The following is a 17,614-nucleotide window of genomic DNA, read 5'->3' on the forward strand; positions in this document are numbered from 1 at the left end:
GGGTCAGGACTGTGGGTATCCACCAGGCATAGATGCGGTTTGAACCCTGAAAGAGGATGAGGCTGCCCGGAATGGGTACAGGTGAGGAGGGAAGAGGGGTGAGGGCCTAGGAGAGGAGGTGTCCAGGGAGGTAGGGCGGAAGCTGTGGCCGGAGTGGCATGAGGAGGTTCTAAAGTTTTCCTCAAATGCGCTCACTCATCACCACCCCCAGGACAGCTGGAACCTCGGCTCTGTCCCCCTTCCCGTAGGAGGGGGTCATTAAATCATTGTGCAATGCACGAATGAGTGAATGAGTGAATGATTGAAATACTATACTGCGGTCAAAAAGGGTGTTAGGGAATGATGTCCAGTAAGGAGGGAAGAGTAATGCCGTCCACCAACGTCCCCGGCCCAACCCCCGGAGTCTGGGACCTCGCTCCCGCACCCGCACCCGGCAAAAACAACCTTGCAGACGCAATAAGGCAGAGAGCTTATTTGGCGAATCCGGGTGGGCTCCGTGTAGTGACATACGGGAGAGAGGCAAGGAGGTGACAATCGCAGGAGGACAGGCAGCCACAGAACCAGGGGCTGGGGTGGTGTGGGTGCCCGAGGTTGGGAGAGGCGGGCTAAGCGATTCCCCGGGGAGCCAGCCTTGCGCACACCTGGCCTTTACCTGTCTCCAGCACTGGACATAGCAAGTGTTTGGGGTTCTGCAGCCGCTGTCTGAGGTCCTTTGTTGCAGCAGCGGCAGGAAACCACCAGAGAAGGTCTCCAGGCTTTGCGGCTGTGACAGCGCTGGGTGCAGCCCTCCTGGGCCCCCAGGTGGAAGGACCCCCCCCCCCAGCAGGTGTCTTCCCTGATTTCCAGTGGTTAATTCCGCCCCCCCCCCAAGTCCATGTTGAAATTTATCGACGTGTTTGTTTCCATTTGATGCAGAAAAGCAACATCACGATATGTTCTCAACCTTCTGAATCCCAATACACCTACTTTCAAGTTCCAGTATTTTCACCAAGATGCTCTGGGGAGTGGGAGGAAGAGCCTTTCAAAAAATACACTAAAAGCAACAAACACACAGAACTCCCCAAATCCGCTAAAACAGGTAGAGAGGGGCACACACACTTTTGGTCTTTCCTGAGACCCCACGATGGCTCGGCCGAAACCTGCCTCGATTTATACAGTTTTGATACGTTGTTCATTATGCAGTTATTTTTCCCCAAATAGGATATTTTAGTATATTGGATTAAAATATCATTTACCTTGATGATTGCGGGGTGTTTTTTTGGGGGGGGGCTTAATGTCTGCAGGTGCCACCACTGCCTCGCTTCTCTCGCTCTAATCCTGGTCTTGGGGTGCAGGGGAGGGGAGCAGATTTTACAGCAACGGGACACTAAGTCCTTGGCCATGACCTGCCTGCCCTCCTCCTGGCTTTCAAAAAAAGAAAAGTCTGGTGTCCCACGCTGACGCGCTAGCGGGGTGCATCGGGGCGCCGCTCGGGGTCGAGGGGGGCTCCCTGCCCGCGCTGCAGCCTCCAGCAAAGGCCAAAGGCCCCGGGAGGGCGCGAATCCCAGTTGCTCTAAGCTCTATAAGTCTCCCCCGGAGCGGCGCCCTCCACCGGTTTCCGTAGTGTAGCGGTTATCACGTTCGCCTCACACGCGAAAGGTCCCCGGTTCGATCCCGGGCGGAAACACGCTTGCGTTTTTCCCTCCTCTCTAGATTTGCAGAGCCTATTCCCGCCTATAGGCTAGTAGACGAGTTTCTGTGATGCAGCTTTTAGCTGTCGCGCGTCACACGTTTTTATTAGAAAAATGTAATTAGGTTAAGAGAAAGTAGAAAAAAAGAAACACCCTTATCTGCGTTGGCCGGGAATCGAACCCGGGTCAACTGCTTGGAAGGCAGCTATGCTAACCACTATACCACCAACGCTCCGGCGAGACATTCTCTTCCTACACACTATTAGTAGAAGTGTGACGGGTCCGCCTGGGCGATACCAAACCCTGCGGGGGTGTCCGTCTCCGGTGTCCCTCCCTGCCCCGGAAGATGCCGCCCCAGGGAAATTCCAAGCTTCCAGGCCGCGAGAGAGCCGATCCGGGGCGTTCCCCCCCCCGAGCGCCGCAGGCCCCTTGGTACCTCCCGGGCGGTGGCCAATCGGCGGCCGCCGCCTGGGCCGCTCAACTTCCGGGTCAAAGGGGCCTGAGCCGCCGGCTCCCCCGTGTCCGCCGCCGCCGCTGGCCCCCGCGCCCGCCACTTCCGGGGCCGCAGTCCCGGGCATGGAGCGTCTAGTGTGAGGCGCCTCCGGCCCCGGGACGCCCTGCCCAGCCCGGCCGCCGCCCCGCGCCGGCCCCGAGCCCGGTGAGCAGCGCCCGCGCGCCCCGTCCCGCGTCGGCCGCGACCCCGAACCCGCCATTGACCGGCCCCACCTCAGCCCTGACCCTGGGCCCGCCGTCGACCGGCCTGTCGGGGGCGCTCGGCCCCGGCCCTGCCGCTGACCGCACGCGGGCTCCAGCCGTCCCGCCCCGGCTTCCCCGCGGCCCCAGGCCCTCGTCGGCCCCCTTCCCCTCCCGCCCCCGCCCCCGGCGCCCGCCGGGCCCCCCTCGGCTCGCCCCGTCGCTGGCCGAGCCTCCTGGCCCGGGTCCCTAACGGGAGTGGCCGCACCCACGGCGCTCTCCTTCCCCGCGGGCCCCGGAGGTCCCCTCCCCCTGCGAACGCGCTCCCGGACCTGCGTCCTGCCCGCCCCTCCGCGCCCCTGCGCAGCCCTCGGCCCTGCTCTCGGCTTCGCGGCGGGTCCAGCCGCCCGCCTCCTGCCCACGCAGCTTTACACCAGGCCCCACACTTCCCCATCCACGCTGCAGCTGAGCGGTCAGAAGTGCCCCGTCCCCCCCGTCCCCCCCGTCCCCCCCCCCCCCCCAACGTGAGGAAGTCGCTTGTCTCAGTGGCAAGAACCAACGTGCTTTCCAGGAGCTGGGGCTGAAACCCTGGAGGTTTGCACTGCGCTGCGCTCCCTGGCTGGTTCCCGGGAGAGCTGGGCCAGATGGGAGGGCTCTTCTCCCAGGTGCAGCTCGGGGCATGCGGAGGGCACAGTGCCATCTGCCCGGGGTCTCCAGAGCCTGGTCAGGTAGAGAGAATCAGGCTGGGCAGTCAGGACTCCCGAGGGGAAGGAGAGCCGGTTGTTAGCCAGCCCTTCCGTTAACCTGCTGCGTTAATGGCCTGTGTGTTCTGTCCAGGTCCTGTCCCACGCCTGCAGCTGGAATGGAGGCTTTCTGGACCCTTTAGAAGGTCAGTTGGGGTGACCGTGATGGCTGGTGTGTGGGCCGGTGGGATTCATTTGCATGCTCTGGGATACAGAAGGCTGCAGGAAGTGGTTTTCTACAACCCTGAGGTCACTGGCCTCCCCAGGGCGGTTGGCTGGGACCCAGGCCAGTGGCTGTGGCTTTTGTGCGCCCTTTCTGGAGACTGTTCTTTCCATCCAGCATCTTCCTCCGGCTGCCCCAGTAAGAACACCCCCTGGAAGATTGTGGGGGAAAGGAGGGGGAATGTGGATTGTAGCTGGATCTGGCGGAGGTGGGGCTGCATTCCCCTACGCCTGACACGGTGCCTGGCGCTCAGTCAGCATTTGGTGGGGAGCCTGGCTCTAAACGGAGCCCTGGTCCAGTTCTCCCCGCGGCAGGACTTTCAGTGACTTGTCTCGTTGGCAGTACTAGCTGTCACGTGGGTCCTGCCACATCTGGGAATTGTGATAGCAGCTCAAGACATAGGGACCATGTTAATAAAGGGGGAAATTGAGGCACAATTTAACCAAGAGGTTAAGCAGCTTCTCAAGGTCACAGAAATGAGAAGTTGCAGAGCTGGGATTTGAACCCACATCTCTGACAACAGCAGCCCCTCTTTTCACTACAGGCCTGAGAGTGAGACCAGTGCTGCTTATGGTGACATTTAGCCTCCTGTCTCTCCTCTCAGTCCTGGGATCACACACTGCTTTCTTTTTCTTGAAGCCTCTGAGCACCTGCCTGCCTGGGACTTGGCTCATCAAGAAGGTGTTTGGTTGCCGACCAAGCCAGGGCTCCCTTTGACTTTAGACAGCATTCAGGGGACGGCAGGGACTTGTTGACTTGTTAATTCGACCCAAAGTGCTTCGTGTGTGCCAGGCATGGTTCTGGGCTCCGGGGATACAGAAGGAACAGGACAGATGTGAGCCCGGCCCCCTAGAGCTGACATCACAGTGAAGAGTGCTCACCCAGAGCAGGGGTTCTCTGCCTCAGCACTGGCGATGTTTGGGGCCAGATCATTCCTTGCAGTGGGGAGTGGAGGTGAGCATCCTGTGCCCTGTGGGATGCTTAGCAGCCTTCCCTGGTCTACATCCCAGTAGCATGCCTCCCAGTGGTGACAACCAGAAATGGCTCCTGGGAGCCGAATTAGCCCTGGTTGAGACTTACTGGGTTGGGGGCGGGGCTCAGTTGACCCCCAAGAGACTCTATATTCTATAATCATTTGACCTACTGAGGTCCTAGGATGTTGCACCACTTAAATATGTGAACTAAGTGGGAGGGAGAGAGGAGGTGACTCACAGATGCTGGGGTTTACCATCTGACCCATCAGGGATTTATTCTAGTGCCTAGTGACGGCCTAAGGATCTTACTCAATTTTTTCCCCCAAATAAAGAATGCAGAGTTCCTCCTCCTCGGTTTGCTCCATGCCCGGAGCACCCACAGTTGTGACAACCACAGTTGTCCCCAGACATCACCTGGTGTTCCCCGGAGGTGAGGTGGGGTGGAGGGCACAGTAGTCCCCCTTGAGAGTCACTGTCTTAGACTTACTGCTGTACAAAAGGACCAGGTGGTGTGTGAGGGTGACAGGGCAGCCACTTTGGACTGGGTGCCAGGAACAACCTCTGAAGAGGTGCGACTGGGACGTGGAAGAGAAGAGGGGGCAGGGCGTACGGAAAGCAGGGGAGGGCGTCTCAGCAGAACTGGCGAGTGCCAAGGCTCTGAGGTGGGAAAGGTGGGAAAGGAGAGTAAGGCCACGGTGGCTCGAGGTCATGGCCAAGGGCAAGGGGAGAAGGTGAGGTCAGGAAGGCCATCAGAGAGTGGTCACCGTGGGGAACTTGGGATTATTCAGATTCTAGTGAGCACCAAGGTTGGTGTCATGGCGTCATTTGAAACTGCCCTCTTCTCAGGGGCTTCTCGCCTTAGGAGGACTGACCGGCCCCTTAGGACTGCTGGTTTCTGGCGAATGCCTGGCACCCTCTCAAATTTCCAGGGAGGGCCTTGTCACAACGCTCTTGGCATTCGGTGTCCCTGGAGTAATGGGCTGCCTGGAGAAATGGGAAGAGGAGGAGGAGGGTGAGATGGGGCCCTCCCAGACTACTGGCAGTGGCAGCTCTGGGGTCTCTGCTTGCAGGCTTCCCCACCCTCCTGAGGTCGGCCGAGTGGTTAATGCGGAAGGTTAAGAAGCTCCGCCTGGATCACGAGAACACAGAAGGTTGGAGAAGGTAAGGGGTGTGGGAGCCTTGATCTGTAGGGATGTAGCAGAGGTTCCCCAAATTTCTGACAGTGTTATAGATCTGCCCCCCCGCCGCCCCTTTCCGTGTTTCCCTGACTCTGTTCTGGCTGTTTTGCATGAGGAGGCAGTGTGGGCTAGTGCAGGGTTTCTCAGCCTGGTCACTGCTGACCTGGGGTCAAGTCATTCTCCATGGGGACCCTCCTGGGCACTGGCGGGGGGATGAGCAGCACCCCTGGCTCCACCCCATCGATGCCAGCCTTACCCCAGACACTGCCCGGTGTCCTCTCAGGCAGGATCAGCCCTAGCTGAGAACCCCTGACCTGGTGCTTAGGATGTGGCTTTCGGGTCCAACAGATGTGGGCTCCCCTCTGCTTCCTTGTGGGGGTGATGCTGAGCCTGCTTTCCAGCCTCCCAAATACGGCTGACCCCTGAGCTCACCTGTCAAGGTTGCAGTGGGAAGTAGTCACACTTGTGCACCTGAGACCCGGTGAAGACCGTAGCAGGTCCTCCGCTGAGCCCACCTGCTGTGCTGCCAGGGTCTACTACTCCTGGCATCATTTGCTTTTAGCAAGTACAAGCCATCAGACAGGCAGGAAGGGCATTAAAAGAGGTTCTGGAAGACAAGTGTGATACTGAGCACAGTGATTCATTTCCCAGACACATGCTCCCAGTGTCTGGTGGGTAAATGCATTAGGAGGTTACTTAGCGAGGGAGACCTGAGTCCCGCTTGTTGCATGCCTTAGGTCCCCAGTGGGCCAGGCTGGGCTGCACACCAAGTCTGTGAGGATGGTTGTGACCTCAGGAGGCCCAGGTGGTGCCAAGGGCAGCCCTTATAGGGCAGAGGCTGGCCTTTTGTTTCCGGGGAACCCCCACCTGTGGGGCACTCGAGCATTTCCTCCCTGGAGTGCAGTAGGCCCCCGCCCCTCACCTCCTTAGCGCCTGCCTTCCTTCCTGCCTTATCACTCCCTGCGGTCGGCCAAACGCTCTCAGACCTGCAGCCAACACTGAGCTCTGCTGTTCCTTCTTGCTTTCTGCCTGCTTCCCTCGTCACACGCCCCGCTTGGGTCTCTGGTGGACACCTCGGGGGACCAGTGGTCCTGGCTGTTGGAGCAGCAGCTTACAGATCGCAGAACTCCCCTCGAGCCCTGACTGTGACTGCACCGGAGGTCCCAGGCTGCTTGCTAGTGGCCTCGTGGTCTGCGAGGTATCTTGCTGACTGGCAGAAGGAGAGTGGCAGTGGACCTGGCCTAAGTGGCTTGGAATCCACTTTCATTTCCCCAGCTGTGTAAACTCTTGAGTGGAGAAGCCCAGCACTGCCTGGGGTAGGACGGGAAGGGCAGCGTTTACTTAACCTCTTCCTCATCGCGTGCCACCTCCTTTGCGGTCTCTCTCTGCTTCTGGGGGAACAGAGAGGTGAGTGGAGGACCAGGGCATAGCACCAAGCCTTGGCCTGTCTGGGAGCTCAGGCTGCCTGGCCGCATCTAGAAGATTTCCTAGAAGTTTCTCCCGATGTTTCATTTCATTTCTCATCTCCTGGATCATATTTTTGCTCCTTGGGCTCTCTGCAGTGACCGGAGGCAAGATCTTTTTTATTGTTCTTTGCTATGGAACTTAGCCACATGATTTTGTGAGTGCTTCTGCTAGGCTCTTAGATTATGGGGTCCCTTTGGGAACCCTCAAGGTCATGATCTGTTTTTCTGCTGTGAGCAAGGCTTGAATTGTGGCAGTAGTTTCGGGGTTGGAGGGGGGGAGAGGTGGGCTGGGCCTGTTAGAGGAGTCCCCTGGCCTGGTTTTCTGGGCTTGTTGCCAGTAGTGCTCCGAGCCATGTGGGTTCTGGAGCACTCAGCCAGCCCTGGCCCTGCCCCCAGCCCCAGCCCCTGCCCTGGCCCTTGCCTGACACTGCCTGTGCCCCGCACTGCCCTGGAGGTAAACCACAGCCCTGCAGTGGGCCAGGATGCAACATTAGTCTCCTGTCTTCTCTGGTTTGGCTTAGGGGACCCGAGGGCCCTGAAAGCTCTGATGGCCCGTGATCTGTGTCTTCAAAGCCACTGTAGGAAGTACTGAACTGAATGCACTTTCTGTGGCTGGGGGGCAAGAACCCTCGGCTTGCTGTGTACTCCCCCGCACCCTTCTCCCCCAACCTGGCTGGGTCACATAGGACTGAGCAAGGGAGGCATTTCTGCCGCTCATCTGATGCTGGGTCGAGTTGGAAAGGGGACTCTGAAAATCGGCCCACAGAGGTCGTTCTCAGAAGTGTCTCTCTCCCATTGCCTCTTGAAGCAGCAGGCAGGGGTCTGTCTCTAATGGTGGTGACTTGGTGGGGGGCGGGGTGACTTACTGGCAGGGGCAAGGTCTTCTGGGAAGGGAGGGCACAGCTCTGCCTGGTGCTTCTCTAAAGCCCTTGGCTTGTGCTGTCCCTGCCCCTGGGTCTCGCAGTAGCAACTCCCACTTCCGACCAGCGAACCCCGAACTCCACCCGCAAAGCAAAGCCACTAATCCTGGAGCAAAGCCGCTAATTCCAGAGCGCAAGGAGTCCCAGCATCCAGCAAGGCCTTAGTGCCTTTGATGCCCACGGAGGAAGGGGAGGCTGCCCTGCTCACTTTGGCAGGCCTCACTAGAGACCCTGGGTGCTCCAGAACTGGGTCACTGTGGCTGTGTTTAGATTTCCCTAAAACAAATATTTGCCTGGCCAGTCCAGTCTGGTCAGGAAATGTGCTGAGCAGCAAGGGTGGGAGGAGGGAGGGAGGGAGGGAGCCTCGGCCATAGCTGCGCAGTGGCTGAGAAGAGAGGGGCTGTCTTGAGGGGCATCCATCCCCTCCTCTGGGTTCTCACATTGCCTGTGCACAGCTGCCTGTTTCTCTGAGCCCCTTTGGTGGGACACGAGAGTTTCCCCTGCTGGACCCAAGCTGGATGGCGCAGAGTGACGAGCTTTGCCAATTCGTTCCTTATGCTCAGTTCTTTGCATGTGAGTTGTGTCTCCCAGCGGGCTTAATGCAAGATGGTCACTCCACAGCCCTCTGTGGGATGCCTGCTGGCAGCTGGACAGAGACCTCATGAGGTTTTAGGGACACTGCCGTGAGTGGGACAGGCGATCAACAAACAGCTGTTGTGACGAGTGCTCTGAGGGCAGGGACGATGTGTGTGTGTGTGTGTGTGTGAGAGAGAGAGAGAGAGAGAGAGAGAGAAAGACTGTTGGAGAGACCGGCCTCGGAGCAGATGGTCATTGAAGGTTTCTGACAACCCAACAGATATTTACACTAGGATCTGATTAGAAGTTAGTCAAGCAAAGTGAGAGGAAAATGTTTCAGGCAACAGAAGTAGCACATGCAAAGGCCCTGGGGTGGGAAGGAGTCTGGCCTGTTTTGAGGAGCTGAGAGAAGGCCATTTTGGCTGGAGGACTGATAAAGGGTGGGAGGTTGAAGTTCAAGAGGTTGGCAGGGGTCAGAGGACAGAGAGCCTTGAAGGCCGTGACAGGGACTGGTTTTTACCCCAGGGGCTGTGGAAAACCAAGGAAGAGCATTAAACAGTAGGTTCAGATTTGCAGTGGATGTGTGGGGTCTGTTTGTGAGACTGTTGCGATCAGAGGTGGCAGTGGTTTGGATCTTAGAAGTGTTCCTGGTGGTGGAAAGAAATGGAATAATTTGGGACATATTTAGGGGGACTGGGAGAGTTGCGTGGGGGAGGAGCTCATCTCAGGGAGGTCAGGAGTGTCTGACGAGGGGGCAGCTCGTAAGGGAAACTTGGGTATCATCCTCTTCCCACGCTCTCCCCTGCCACTCGTAGCTTCTCGCTGAATTCCGAGGGGACAGAGAGCATGGCTACAGGGGCACCAGTGTCTGACCGGGGTGACGCCGTCGAGATGGAGGACCCGGCATCCCGCTTCCAGGTGCAGAAGCACTCGTGGGACGGGCTCCGGAACATCATCCATGGCAGCCGCAAGAACTCAGGCCTGATTGTCAACAAGGCTCCACACGACTTCCAGTTTGTGCAGAAGACGGACGAGTCGAGCCCCCACTCCCACCGCCTCTACTACCTGGGTAAGCCCCCCAGGTGCCCTCAGGCCTGGTCGGCCCCTTGACCGTGGCAGGGTTTCTGGGACACTGTTACTAAGTTCTCTTGTCTCCAGAGGCCAGCTGGTTCTATTAGAAGGTCCAAAAAGATGGGCCAGGCCCAGGGCAAACTGTCCCATGAGGCCACACCACCCATGGGGACATCTGTTTACAGGGAAGGTCTGGCACAAGGTGCCCTGTGGGGGTTAGGAGTGCAGGTGAGCAGAGCAGAGGGCGGCCCACTGTTGCAGCAGTGCTGTGGCGGGAGGGGGGAAGGGGGGTTGCTGACACTGTCTCCAGTACCAGGTGGCTTGGGCCTGCCCCCCTGAGTCATTTCCCCATCATCTGGGCAAGGCAGGGCAGGGCCGGGTTGGATCAATGAATGACGACTCCTAGCACTGGGAGTCACAGGTAAGTCCTTGCCTTGGGCTGACGTGCTAAGAAGGATCCCGAGGCTCAAGGGAAAGGTGCCACGATTGTGTACTGTGTGTGCTGTGGTTTAACACCAGAGGGTGGCTGGCCACATGGTGCCATCCCCGCCCTAGATATCTGGATAAGCCAGTGAACTACTAGTGACTTCCGTCTGTGGCATGCGCCTTGTGAGCAGAAATTTCTACACCACCTGCAGTCAATTGCAGGCTTGTGCTCCCTGCCGGCCTGGTGAGAGCCTCAGGGCCCTGTGAGCTTCACGTGGGCCTGGCTCCTGGTAGGTGGACAGTGAATACCTATCTATTGAGCAAGCGAAGGGCGTTGCCTTATTTTGCCTGAGGGTCTGACAGGGCCCACAGGAACAGTGCTGAGCATGTTCCTTTGGGAGCAGCACGACACATGACTGGTGACCCAGGGCAGGTCTGGAGCCTCAGCTCTCAACCCCATATTCAGGGCCCGGTCGGCCTCTGAAGACCCACAGCCCCGGCACGATGCTGGCGGTGGCCAGGCCTTACATCGGTGTTGAATGAGGGGTGGCACACACCTGTGACTGAAGGTTGTCCTCTGCCCAGGGCCGACCCCCGCTTAGGGCCCTGGCAGTGACCGCCATGGATGCCGGCTGGCTCTCCCCAGAGCTGACGCAGCAACTCTGTTCGTAGAGATGCACGTGGAAACCACATGGTGGTTTGGTGACCACGGCATTAGAAGAGCAGTGGTCTAGAACAACAGGCTCAGCAGGCAATAGCCGTCTGTTCCGGAAATCCAGTTTTACTGGTACCCAGCCACACCTGTTCATTTCTGTACCTTCTAGGGCTGCTTCCGAGCGTAGTCACAACGGAGGTCATACGGCCCCCAAAGCTGAAAATACTGTACAGGGAAGAGTTTGGCGGCTGGGGGGGGCGGGCGGGAGGGGGTGTCTTTTACCTGGAGGGACGTGACTCCTGGGGTCACAGCGGCCAGGGCACGTGGAGTGGTGGCTGCGGCTTCGGTCTTCCCCACAATCCTGTGACCCTTAGCACAGCTTTGGACCCCTCGCCAGCTCAAGCTCAGGCTGTTGTCCTGGGCAGGGTACTTGTGTACTGTGATCCAACACCAGGAGTTGTTTCCCCTGCCAGAGTTTCCTGGGGCTATTGCTGTCACAAATCACCACCGACTTGGGTGGCTTAAGACAACAGAAACGTGTTCTGTCATAGTTCCTGAGGTTAGAAGTCCAAAATCAGTTTTCCCGGCCAAAATCAAGATGTCAGCAGGGCTGCACTGAGCTCCCTCCAGAGGCTTTAGGGGAAAATTGGTTCCTTGCCTCTTCCGAGTTCTAGTGGCTGCCAGCGCTCCTTGGCTAGTGGCTGTGTCACTGCCATCTTTGCCGCTGGGGCCACATGGCCCCCCTTCTTCCGTGTGTCTGAAAGCTCTCTCTGCCTCCCTTAGAGGGACACATGATTCCATTTCAGGTCCACCTGAAAAATCCAGGTTACTCTCCCCAACTCCAGATCCCAAACTTAATTCCCCCTGCAAAGTCCCTCTTGCTGCAGAAGGTAACATAGTCATGCTCTGGGGATTAGGACCTGAGCACTTGAGGGCCACTGTTTAGCCAACCACAGAAACCCTCTAAGCTAGTTTGAGCCACCAGGGACACCTTATAGGAAGGACACGGGGGTGTGCCAGGGAGCCACCTGGGCCTCGTGTCATGACCCTGAGAACCTGGAGATTCGTGGGGCTTGGGCGTCTGCTCTGCACGTGGTCTCCTTCATGTATGCCCCCTGCCCACCTGCCTCCCACTGCCATGCTCCCAGGGTTACCCATCTCAGGTTCCGGCAACCAGCAGAAATGGATGAGCTCTCTCTGAATGTCTGGGAGAGGGAACCAGGTGGATTCAATGTCTGCTTGTCTGCAGCCTGTGCATGTGGCTGGGGTTGGGGTGAGTAGGTCCCTGCAGTCTGCAATGGGGAGGGGGCAGCTCTTGCCAAGGGCTCTGGACTTGGCAGAGACCCCAGGACCTTCCTAGGACATCTCAGAGCCATCCTGCCTCTCTGGGGGTAACATTTCTTACCCTTGATCTAATCCATCTGTATCACTTAGTACCTTCGGGGTACCTTCAAGCTCCACTTTGTGTCTAAGTTCTTGGAACAAACATCCCTGAAGCCCCCAAATATTTATGACAGGTCTTTATGCTGGTGTAGCGCCCAGGGGAATCCTGGCAGCCAGCTGATGTTTATGGATGGAATGGAAACAGCCTCCTTGGGCCATGCCCAGTGTGCAGCCTGCCCCCTCTGCTTCCCCTGGGAGCCCCTGCCTCCTCCGTGGGCACCAGGCTTGCCACTTTGTGCACAGGGAGCCAGTCACCCTGGTCTCAGGGAAGGCCCTTTCAGATGTGCGCGATGAAGTCCAATGCAGAAGAAATGGACAGAGGGGAATGTGCCGGCGTCTGTGGCCAGGAAGATGGGACTGTAGCAGCTCCGGTTCCAGGGCTCAGACTGCAGCTCCCCTGTTCCTTGTGGATTTGCTTATCCCCCTGCAAATGGGTGTCTCGTGTAGGACAGAGGCCTCTGGGACAACTTGGGGAATCCCTGAGAAGGAAGAGAGGCCTCTGTGTCCTCACGACATAGAGGAGAGCCCAGGCCCAGTGCAGGTCACGTGCTCATCGGGCTGCTTCGTGAGGCCACAGGACTCGGGTACAGAAATGGTGCTTGTGCAGACCCAGGCCGCCTGTCACACTGCTGGATGTTGGGGGTCGGGGTGCTGTTCCCAGTGCTGGGGTGGAGCTAGTCCAGGAAAGCAGGGGAGAGGCAGGGACAGCAGAAGTCAGAGCCCAGGCTCACATGCCCAGTGTCACTGGCCATCACAGGTGCCAGGGCAACACAGGGAATGTTCTGGTTTGTGCCATTTGGTGCCATCACTTACTAATCTGCTGGGCAGAGGATGTGGCTCCAATGTCCTTGGCAAGGCCACACTGTTGACTTCCTGTTTGGAAAACCCTGGCTCTCCCGGAGAGTCCCGAGGACAGGGGCTCACGCTGCTGTATTGCAGACAGCCAGCAGCTCCTCCCAGCCTTCCACACTGCCCTATGACAATGTTCTTTAACGAGGTCTAATTCACATACCCTAAAACTCACTCTTTCAACGGTGGACAACTCAGTGGTTTCTCGTATATGCATGTCGTCGTCAAACTTTCACTAATTCCAGAACGTTCCATCGCCCCAGAAAGAAATTCCAGACCCATTAGGCATCGTCCCTCTCCCCCACCCCCAGCTTCTGGCAACCATGAGTCCGTGTGCTGTCTCTCTGAAGTTGCCTGTTCTGGACATTGCACATAAATGGGATCATGCACTGCAAGATTCCCGTCCCCATTTGTCGTATGAACTTCAGAAGGAAGAACGCCCCGTGGGCAGTCTGGACAGGCAGTGTCACGCCGGTGCCTCTAGCTGGGGTGAGAGAGTAGGACTCCAAGTGTCCAGGGTCCCTAGACGTGGAATCCCAAGTGTTGCCCACCCGCACATTTACATTACCTCTGCATTTTTCCTTAAAAAGGTTTCCAAAGGAAATCTTATTAACATATATTCCTTGAGATATGATCTTTTACTAACTACTTCACCAGTGTTGTTGTAAGTGGAAAACCCGTGTGGATTGCTGTGTCGAGAGGCGGCCTGTTGAGATGACTGGAAAGGGAACAGACATTACCTGTCAAGCCCCAGCCCTAGAGGCACCGAGCTTGGGGTTTCCCTGTCCCCCACTCGTAAGAGCGAGAGCATAGGGGAGGCGGGCCTGAAGAGAGGCCAGCGCCCCATTGAGTCTTCTTCCCAGGGGAACTCAGAACTGGGGGCATCTATAGTCCATTGTTTACCCGTGAACAGCAGCCCTGCCGTCGTCCGTCGAGTTGAAAACACTGGTGGTCGGAAAAGTTTATTTGCCACAAAGAACGCAGCAGCAGCTTTGATGATAAGATGCACCCGAGAGAGGGAATAATGTGAGAAATGGTCATTTGCTACCAAGACAGGCCCAGGTCTCTTTGAGTGACGCGTCCTGGCGCCGTGGGTCGCGCTGTCTCCTGCCCACTGCGTTCACGCAGAATCCTCACTAGGCAGCTCCTGTCCTCTCCTACAGGGTTACCTTAGATCGGCGGGTGGGGTTTGGGGACACGTGTGGTTGTCACCACTCAGGTGCTCCTGACCTGGAGTGGGTGGGGGCCGGCAGGGCTGCTCAGACACACGGTTCCTGGCTCTCTTGCATACGTTTGCTTTGACTCTGACGCTGCGTCAGTCTGTTGCCTCCGGAAAAGCCTCTAACAGAGGACACCTGAGACCCGAGCCTCACCCGTTGAGAGGTGGGTTTCACTGGCCTCCCCTTTGTTCTCTTACGTGTTGTTTCTGTAGTAACTTTGGGCAAGGTCCAGACACCTCAGGGCTAGAAGACCCCGTTACTGTTGCTAACATACTTGCACCCAGAGTCGGAGTGTGCGTGGGGAGGGGCATGCTGCCAGGACGCGTGGGGAGGACAGGGTCGAAGTGGAACCAGCCAGGCCCAGCCATGGGGAGCCAGGGTCCTGGCCTGAGGCCGACCCTTACCCCAGACCCTCTCCCTGTCCTGGGGCAGGTCCCCCATTCTGGTTCTTCTCTCTTCCCCCCAAGGGATGCCTTATGGCAGCCGCGAGAACTCCCTCCTCTACTCGGAGATTCCCAGGAAGGTCCGGAAAGAGGCCCTGCTGCTCCTGTCCTGGAAGCAGATGCTGGATCACTTCCAGGTGAGCCGCATGTTACAGGGCTCCGGCAGGAGCTGCCCTGGGCCCCACCCATGGCTGAGGACGCCGGCACAGGGCCAGGCTGCCAGGCCACACACATTTCTGTGGGCCCTCAGCCCCCGAGCAGCTCCAGCCTGGCAGGTAGCTCAGAGCCTGTGGAGACGAGTGTGCCCCCCCCCCCCCCACTCAAGCCCCAGAGTGTGCGCTCTGATAAGAGCTCTTATCAGAAGCATCTCTTCCTTTTCGATGCCTCACCAAAGACTTGAAACCAACCCCAGGCCGAGGCCCATTAATGGGGTCTGGGCTAATAATTAACATCATCCAAAGTCAGCTCACCTCGGGGGGAAAAGATGGCTGGTGAGGGACAAGGGGGCCTCTTGCGTCCATTTCTGTTGACTTCTTTTTGGTCGTAAAAGCAGTGTGACAGTACGGGGTGGTGGACGGGTGGTGGCACATTCTGGATTTCTCTGCGCCGATAGGACAGCTCTCATTTCTTGGGGCCTCAGTAGGCCCCAAGCCGACCGAGCATGGGGTTCGTTGTGCTTTGGGTTCTGCTTTTAAGAAATGCGTTTCATGCCGTTAACATTCCTTGCATCTCCACGTCGAATTCAGAATTCTCAGGGAGGCTGTGTGGTGTCCACAGTAGTCTACATGCCCAGACACCCCAGTGTTAGGTGTTTGGGTGGTTAGGTGGTCCTGAATTTGCCCTGTGCCCCATGTGCAGAAAGCAGGAATGAGTGCCGGTGAGCAGTTTCACCAGAAGTTCTGGCTGGACGGGATGGTGATCAGGGCAGGAGGGAAGGGGTCTGTGGGATTGGCGCTGGGGACCAGGAGACAGTACTCCTTGGGGAGCCCTCCGTGCCGGTGGGTAGGGGACAGGCTTGGAGAGGCTCTGTGGAGAAATGTGGATGTGAGCAAGCCCAGAGAGGGGCCAAGAGAGGAAGACCTCTCCGGTGAGCCCAGAACCTGTCAGCCAGCCCTGTCACCCCCAGCCTACTGAGCACCCTCATGGCCTCCAGGATCGGGCCCACTGCGGCCACCTGGGAGCTCCCTGGAACAGGTCTGCTCCCCAGAGAGTTCTCTCTAGTGTGGACCACAGGCAAATTGGCAGACACCGCCCAGGAAGGCCCAGGCCGGAGGATTTATGCTCAGGGTACGGGTCCCTGGCTGCACTGCTAACACAGCACCCATCCCTGTGTGTCCACAGGCCACTCCCCACCATGGGGTCTACTCCCGGGAAGAGGAGCTCCTTCGGGAGCGGAAACGCTTGGGGGTCTTCGGGATCACCTCCTATGACTTCCACAGCGAGAGCGGGCTCTTCCTCTTCCAGGCCAGCAATAGCCTCTTCCACTGTCGCGATGGGGGCAAGAATGGCTTCATGGTGAGCCCTGGTCACTGGCTGAGTGGGAGGGGGTGGGCAGCCGGGCAGCCACCTGTCCCCTGAGCCAGGCCTCTGTGTCCCCAGGTGTCCCCCATGAAACCCCTGGAGATCAAGACCCAGTGCACCGGGCCCCGGATGGACCCCAAGATCTGCCCTGCCGACCCTGCCTTCTTCTCCTTCATCAACAGCAATGACCTGTGGGTGGCCAACATCGAGACCGGCGAGGAGCGGCGGCTGACGTTTTGCCACAGAGGTGAGGCCAAGCAGGGGGCCACGCTCCTATCCCAGCCATTCTTGTGAACGGCCATCAGAGCCACCAGCATAGCTCCTAGAGAGGCCTCCATCCCCGCTCCATTACCGCCGAGCAGTGGGCAGCTTCTTGGTCTCTGCTGGCACGATTTGCCATGTGGTCCTACGGTGGCCTGTGCCAGCCCCACAGGAACTCCAGCTGCCTGGCTTACGGCTTCCTCTACATGAGTCGGCCATGGTGGCCTGTCTTCCCCACCAGCCACTTGTTCTGTCTCTCTGCTCATTCAGGCCCTTCCCCCTGACACACCCTCCTGTTTCACTCCGCCTGGTCCGACTCAGACCTCACGTGCTCCCTGGGTTTTCCACATTCCCTGTGTGATGGAGTTCTCCATGGGCTGTGGCCTCCACATGTCCCCCATCCTATCCCACAGCCCCAGTGGCCTCTCTCTAAACTTGAGCTGCTCGGCCCAGGTAGCTCAGACGCTGGCCACATCCAGAGATGTTGTTAGCTGCTTTGGCTGCTTGAGGTTGCTCCTGGCATCAAATGGGTGGGGGCCAGGAATGTGGGTCAATCCCTCAGAGCACCAGATCCCCTTACCTGTAGGATGTTCCACCCTTGAATGTCTATAGTGCTTGGGGGTGAAGGCCTGCTCTGCACTTTGTTCCTCACCCCACCTGGTGCTCTCCCCATCCAGGTTCACCCAGTGTCCTTGATGACCCCAGGTCTGCAGGCGTGGCCACCTTCGTCATCCAGGAGGAATTTGACCGCTTCACTGGCTACTGGTGGTGCCCTGCGGCCTCCTGGGAGGGTAGGCACCTTTGTATTTATAAAAGCATACTCACCTGTGTTCTTTTGTGTGTGTGTGGGGGGGTCTGTGTGTATTCTTATTAACAGAGCCATAGTCTACCTGCTTTTCTGCTCTTCCCTCTTTTTATTTGAAACAAACTTCAGTAGCCTTTCTATCGATATTAGTGTCCCAAGCCATTTAGGCTGCTATGGCAGGACACCACAGACCCGAATGGCTGATAAACAACAGACATTTATTTCTATTGATTCTGGAGGCCAAAAATCCAAGGCCAAGGCACCAGAGATTCAGTATCTGTTGAGACCCTGCTTCCTGGTTCATGGACCACAGTCCTCTTTCCCTGTGTGCTTACTCTCTCATAAGGGCGCTCATCCCATTCATGGGGCTTCACCCTCATGATCTAAGCCCTTCCCAGAGGCCCTGCCTGCCCATACCATCACCTTGGGACAGGATTTGACCTTTGAATTTGGGGAGCATGAACCTTCAGTGCATTG

At 57.8% G+C, this 17,614-nt stretch overlaps 1 protein-coding gene and 2 non-coding genes across 4 annotated transcripts in view; 2 read left to right on the forward strand and 1 right to left on the reverse strand.

Moving 5' to 3' along the window:
* Positions 1-1,593: 1,593 nt before the first annotated feature.
* Positions 1,594-1,666, forward strand: TRNAV-CAC (transfer RNA valine (anticodon CAC)). Its single transcript has one exon. It is a non-coding gene; the product is annotated as a tRNA-Val (tRNA).
* Positions 1,667-1,830: 164 nt separating this feature from the next.
* TRNAG-UCC (transfer RNA glycine (anticodon UCC)) lies at positions 1,831-1,902 on the reverse strand. Its single transcript has one exon. It is a non-coding gene; the product is annotated as a tRNA-Gly (tRNA).
* Positions 1,903-2,126: 224 nt separating this feature from the next.
* Positions 2,127-17,614, forward strand: part of DPP9 (dipeptidyl peptidase 9) — a 40,880-nt gene continuing 25,392 nt past the window's right edge. Inside the window, exons 1-8 of one of the 2 annotated variants that reach the window (XM_072721711.1) lie at positions 2,127-2,328; positions 3,201-3,252; positions 5,374-5,464; positions 9,259-9,512; positions 14,575-14,687; positions 15,892-16,065; positions 16,150-16,318; positions 17,010-17,123. In XM_072721711.1, the coding sequence (XP_072577812.1) occupies positions 5,409-5,464; positions 9,259-9,512; positions 14,575-14,687; positions 15,892-16,065; positions 16,150-16,318; positions 17,010-17,123 (880 nt within the window). In that variant the 5' untranslated portion in view covers positions 2,127-2,328; positions 3,201-3,252; positions 5,374-5,408. The remainder of the gene's footprint in view (positions 2,329-3,200; positions 3,253-5,373; positions 5,465-9,258; positions 9,513-14,574; positions 14,688-15,891; positions 16,066-16,149; positions 16,319-17,009; positions 17,124-17,614) is intronic. The other variant, XR_011994500.1, reaches the window with a different exon arrangement.

This window comes from Vulpes vulpes, chromosome 9 (genome assembly GCF_048418805.1).
Source record: "Vulpes vulpes isolate BD-2025 chromosome 9, VulVul3, whole genome shotgun sequence".
In the NCBI taxonomy this organism is placed as follows: domain Eukaryota; kingdom Metazoa; phylum Chordata; class Mammalia; order Carnivora; family Canidae; genus Vulpes; species Vulpes vulpes.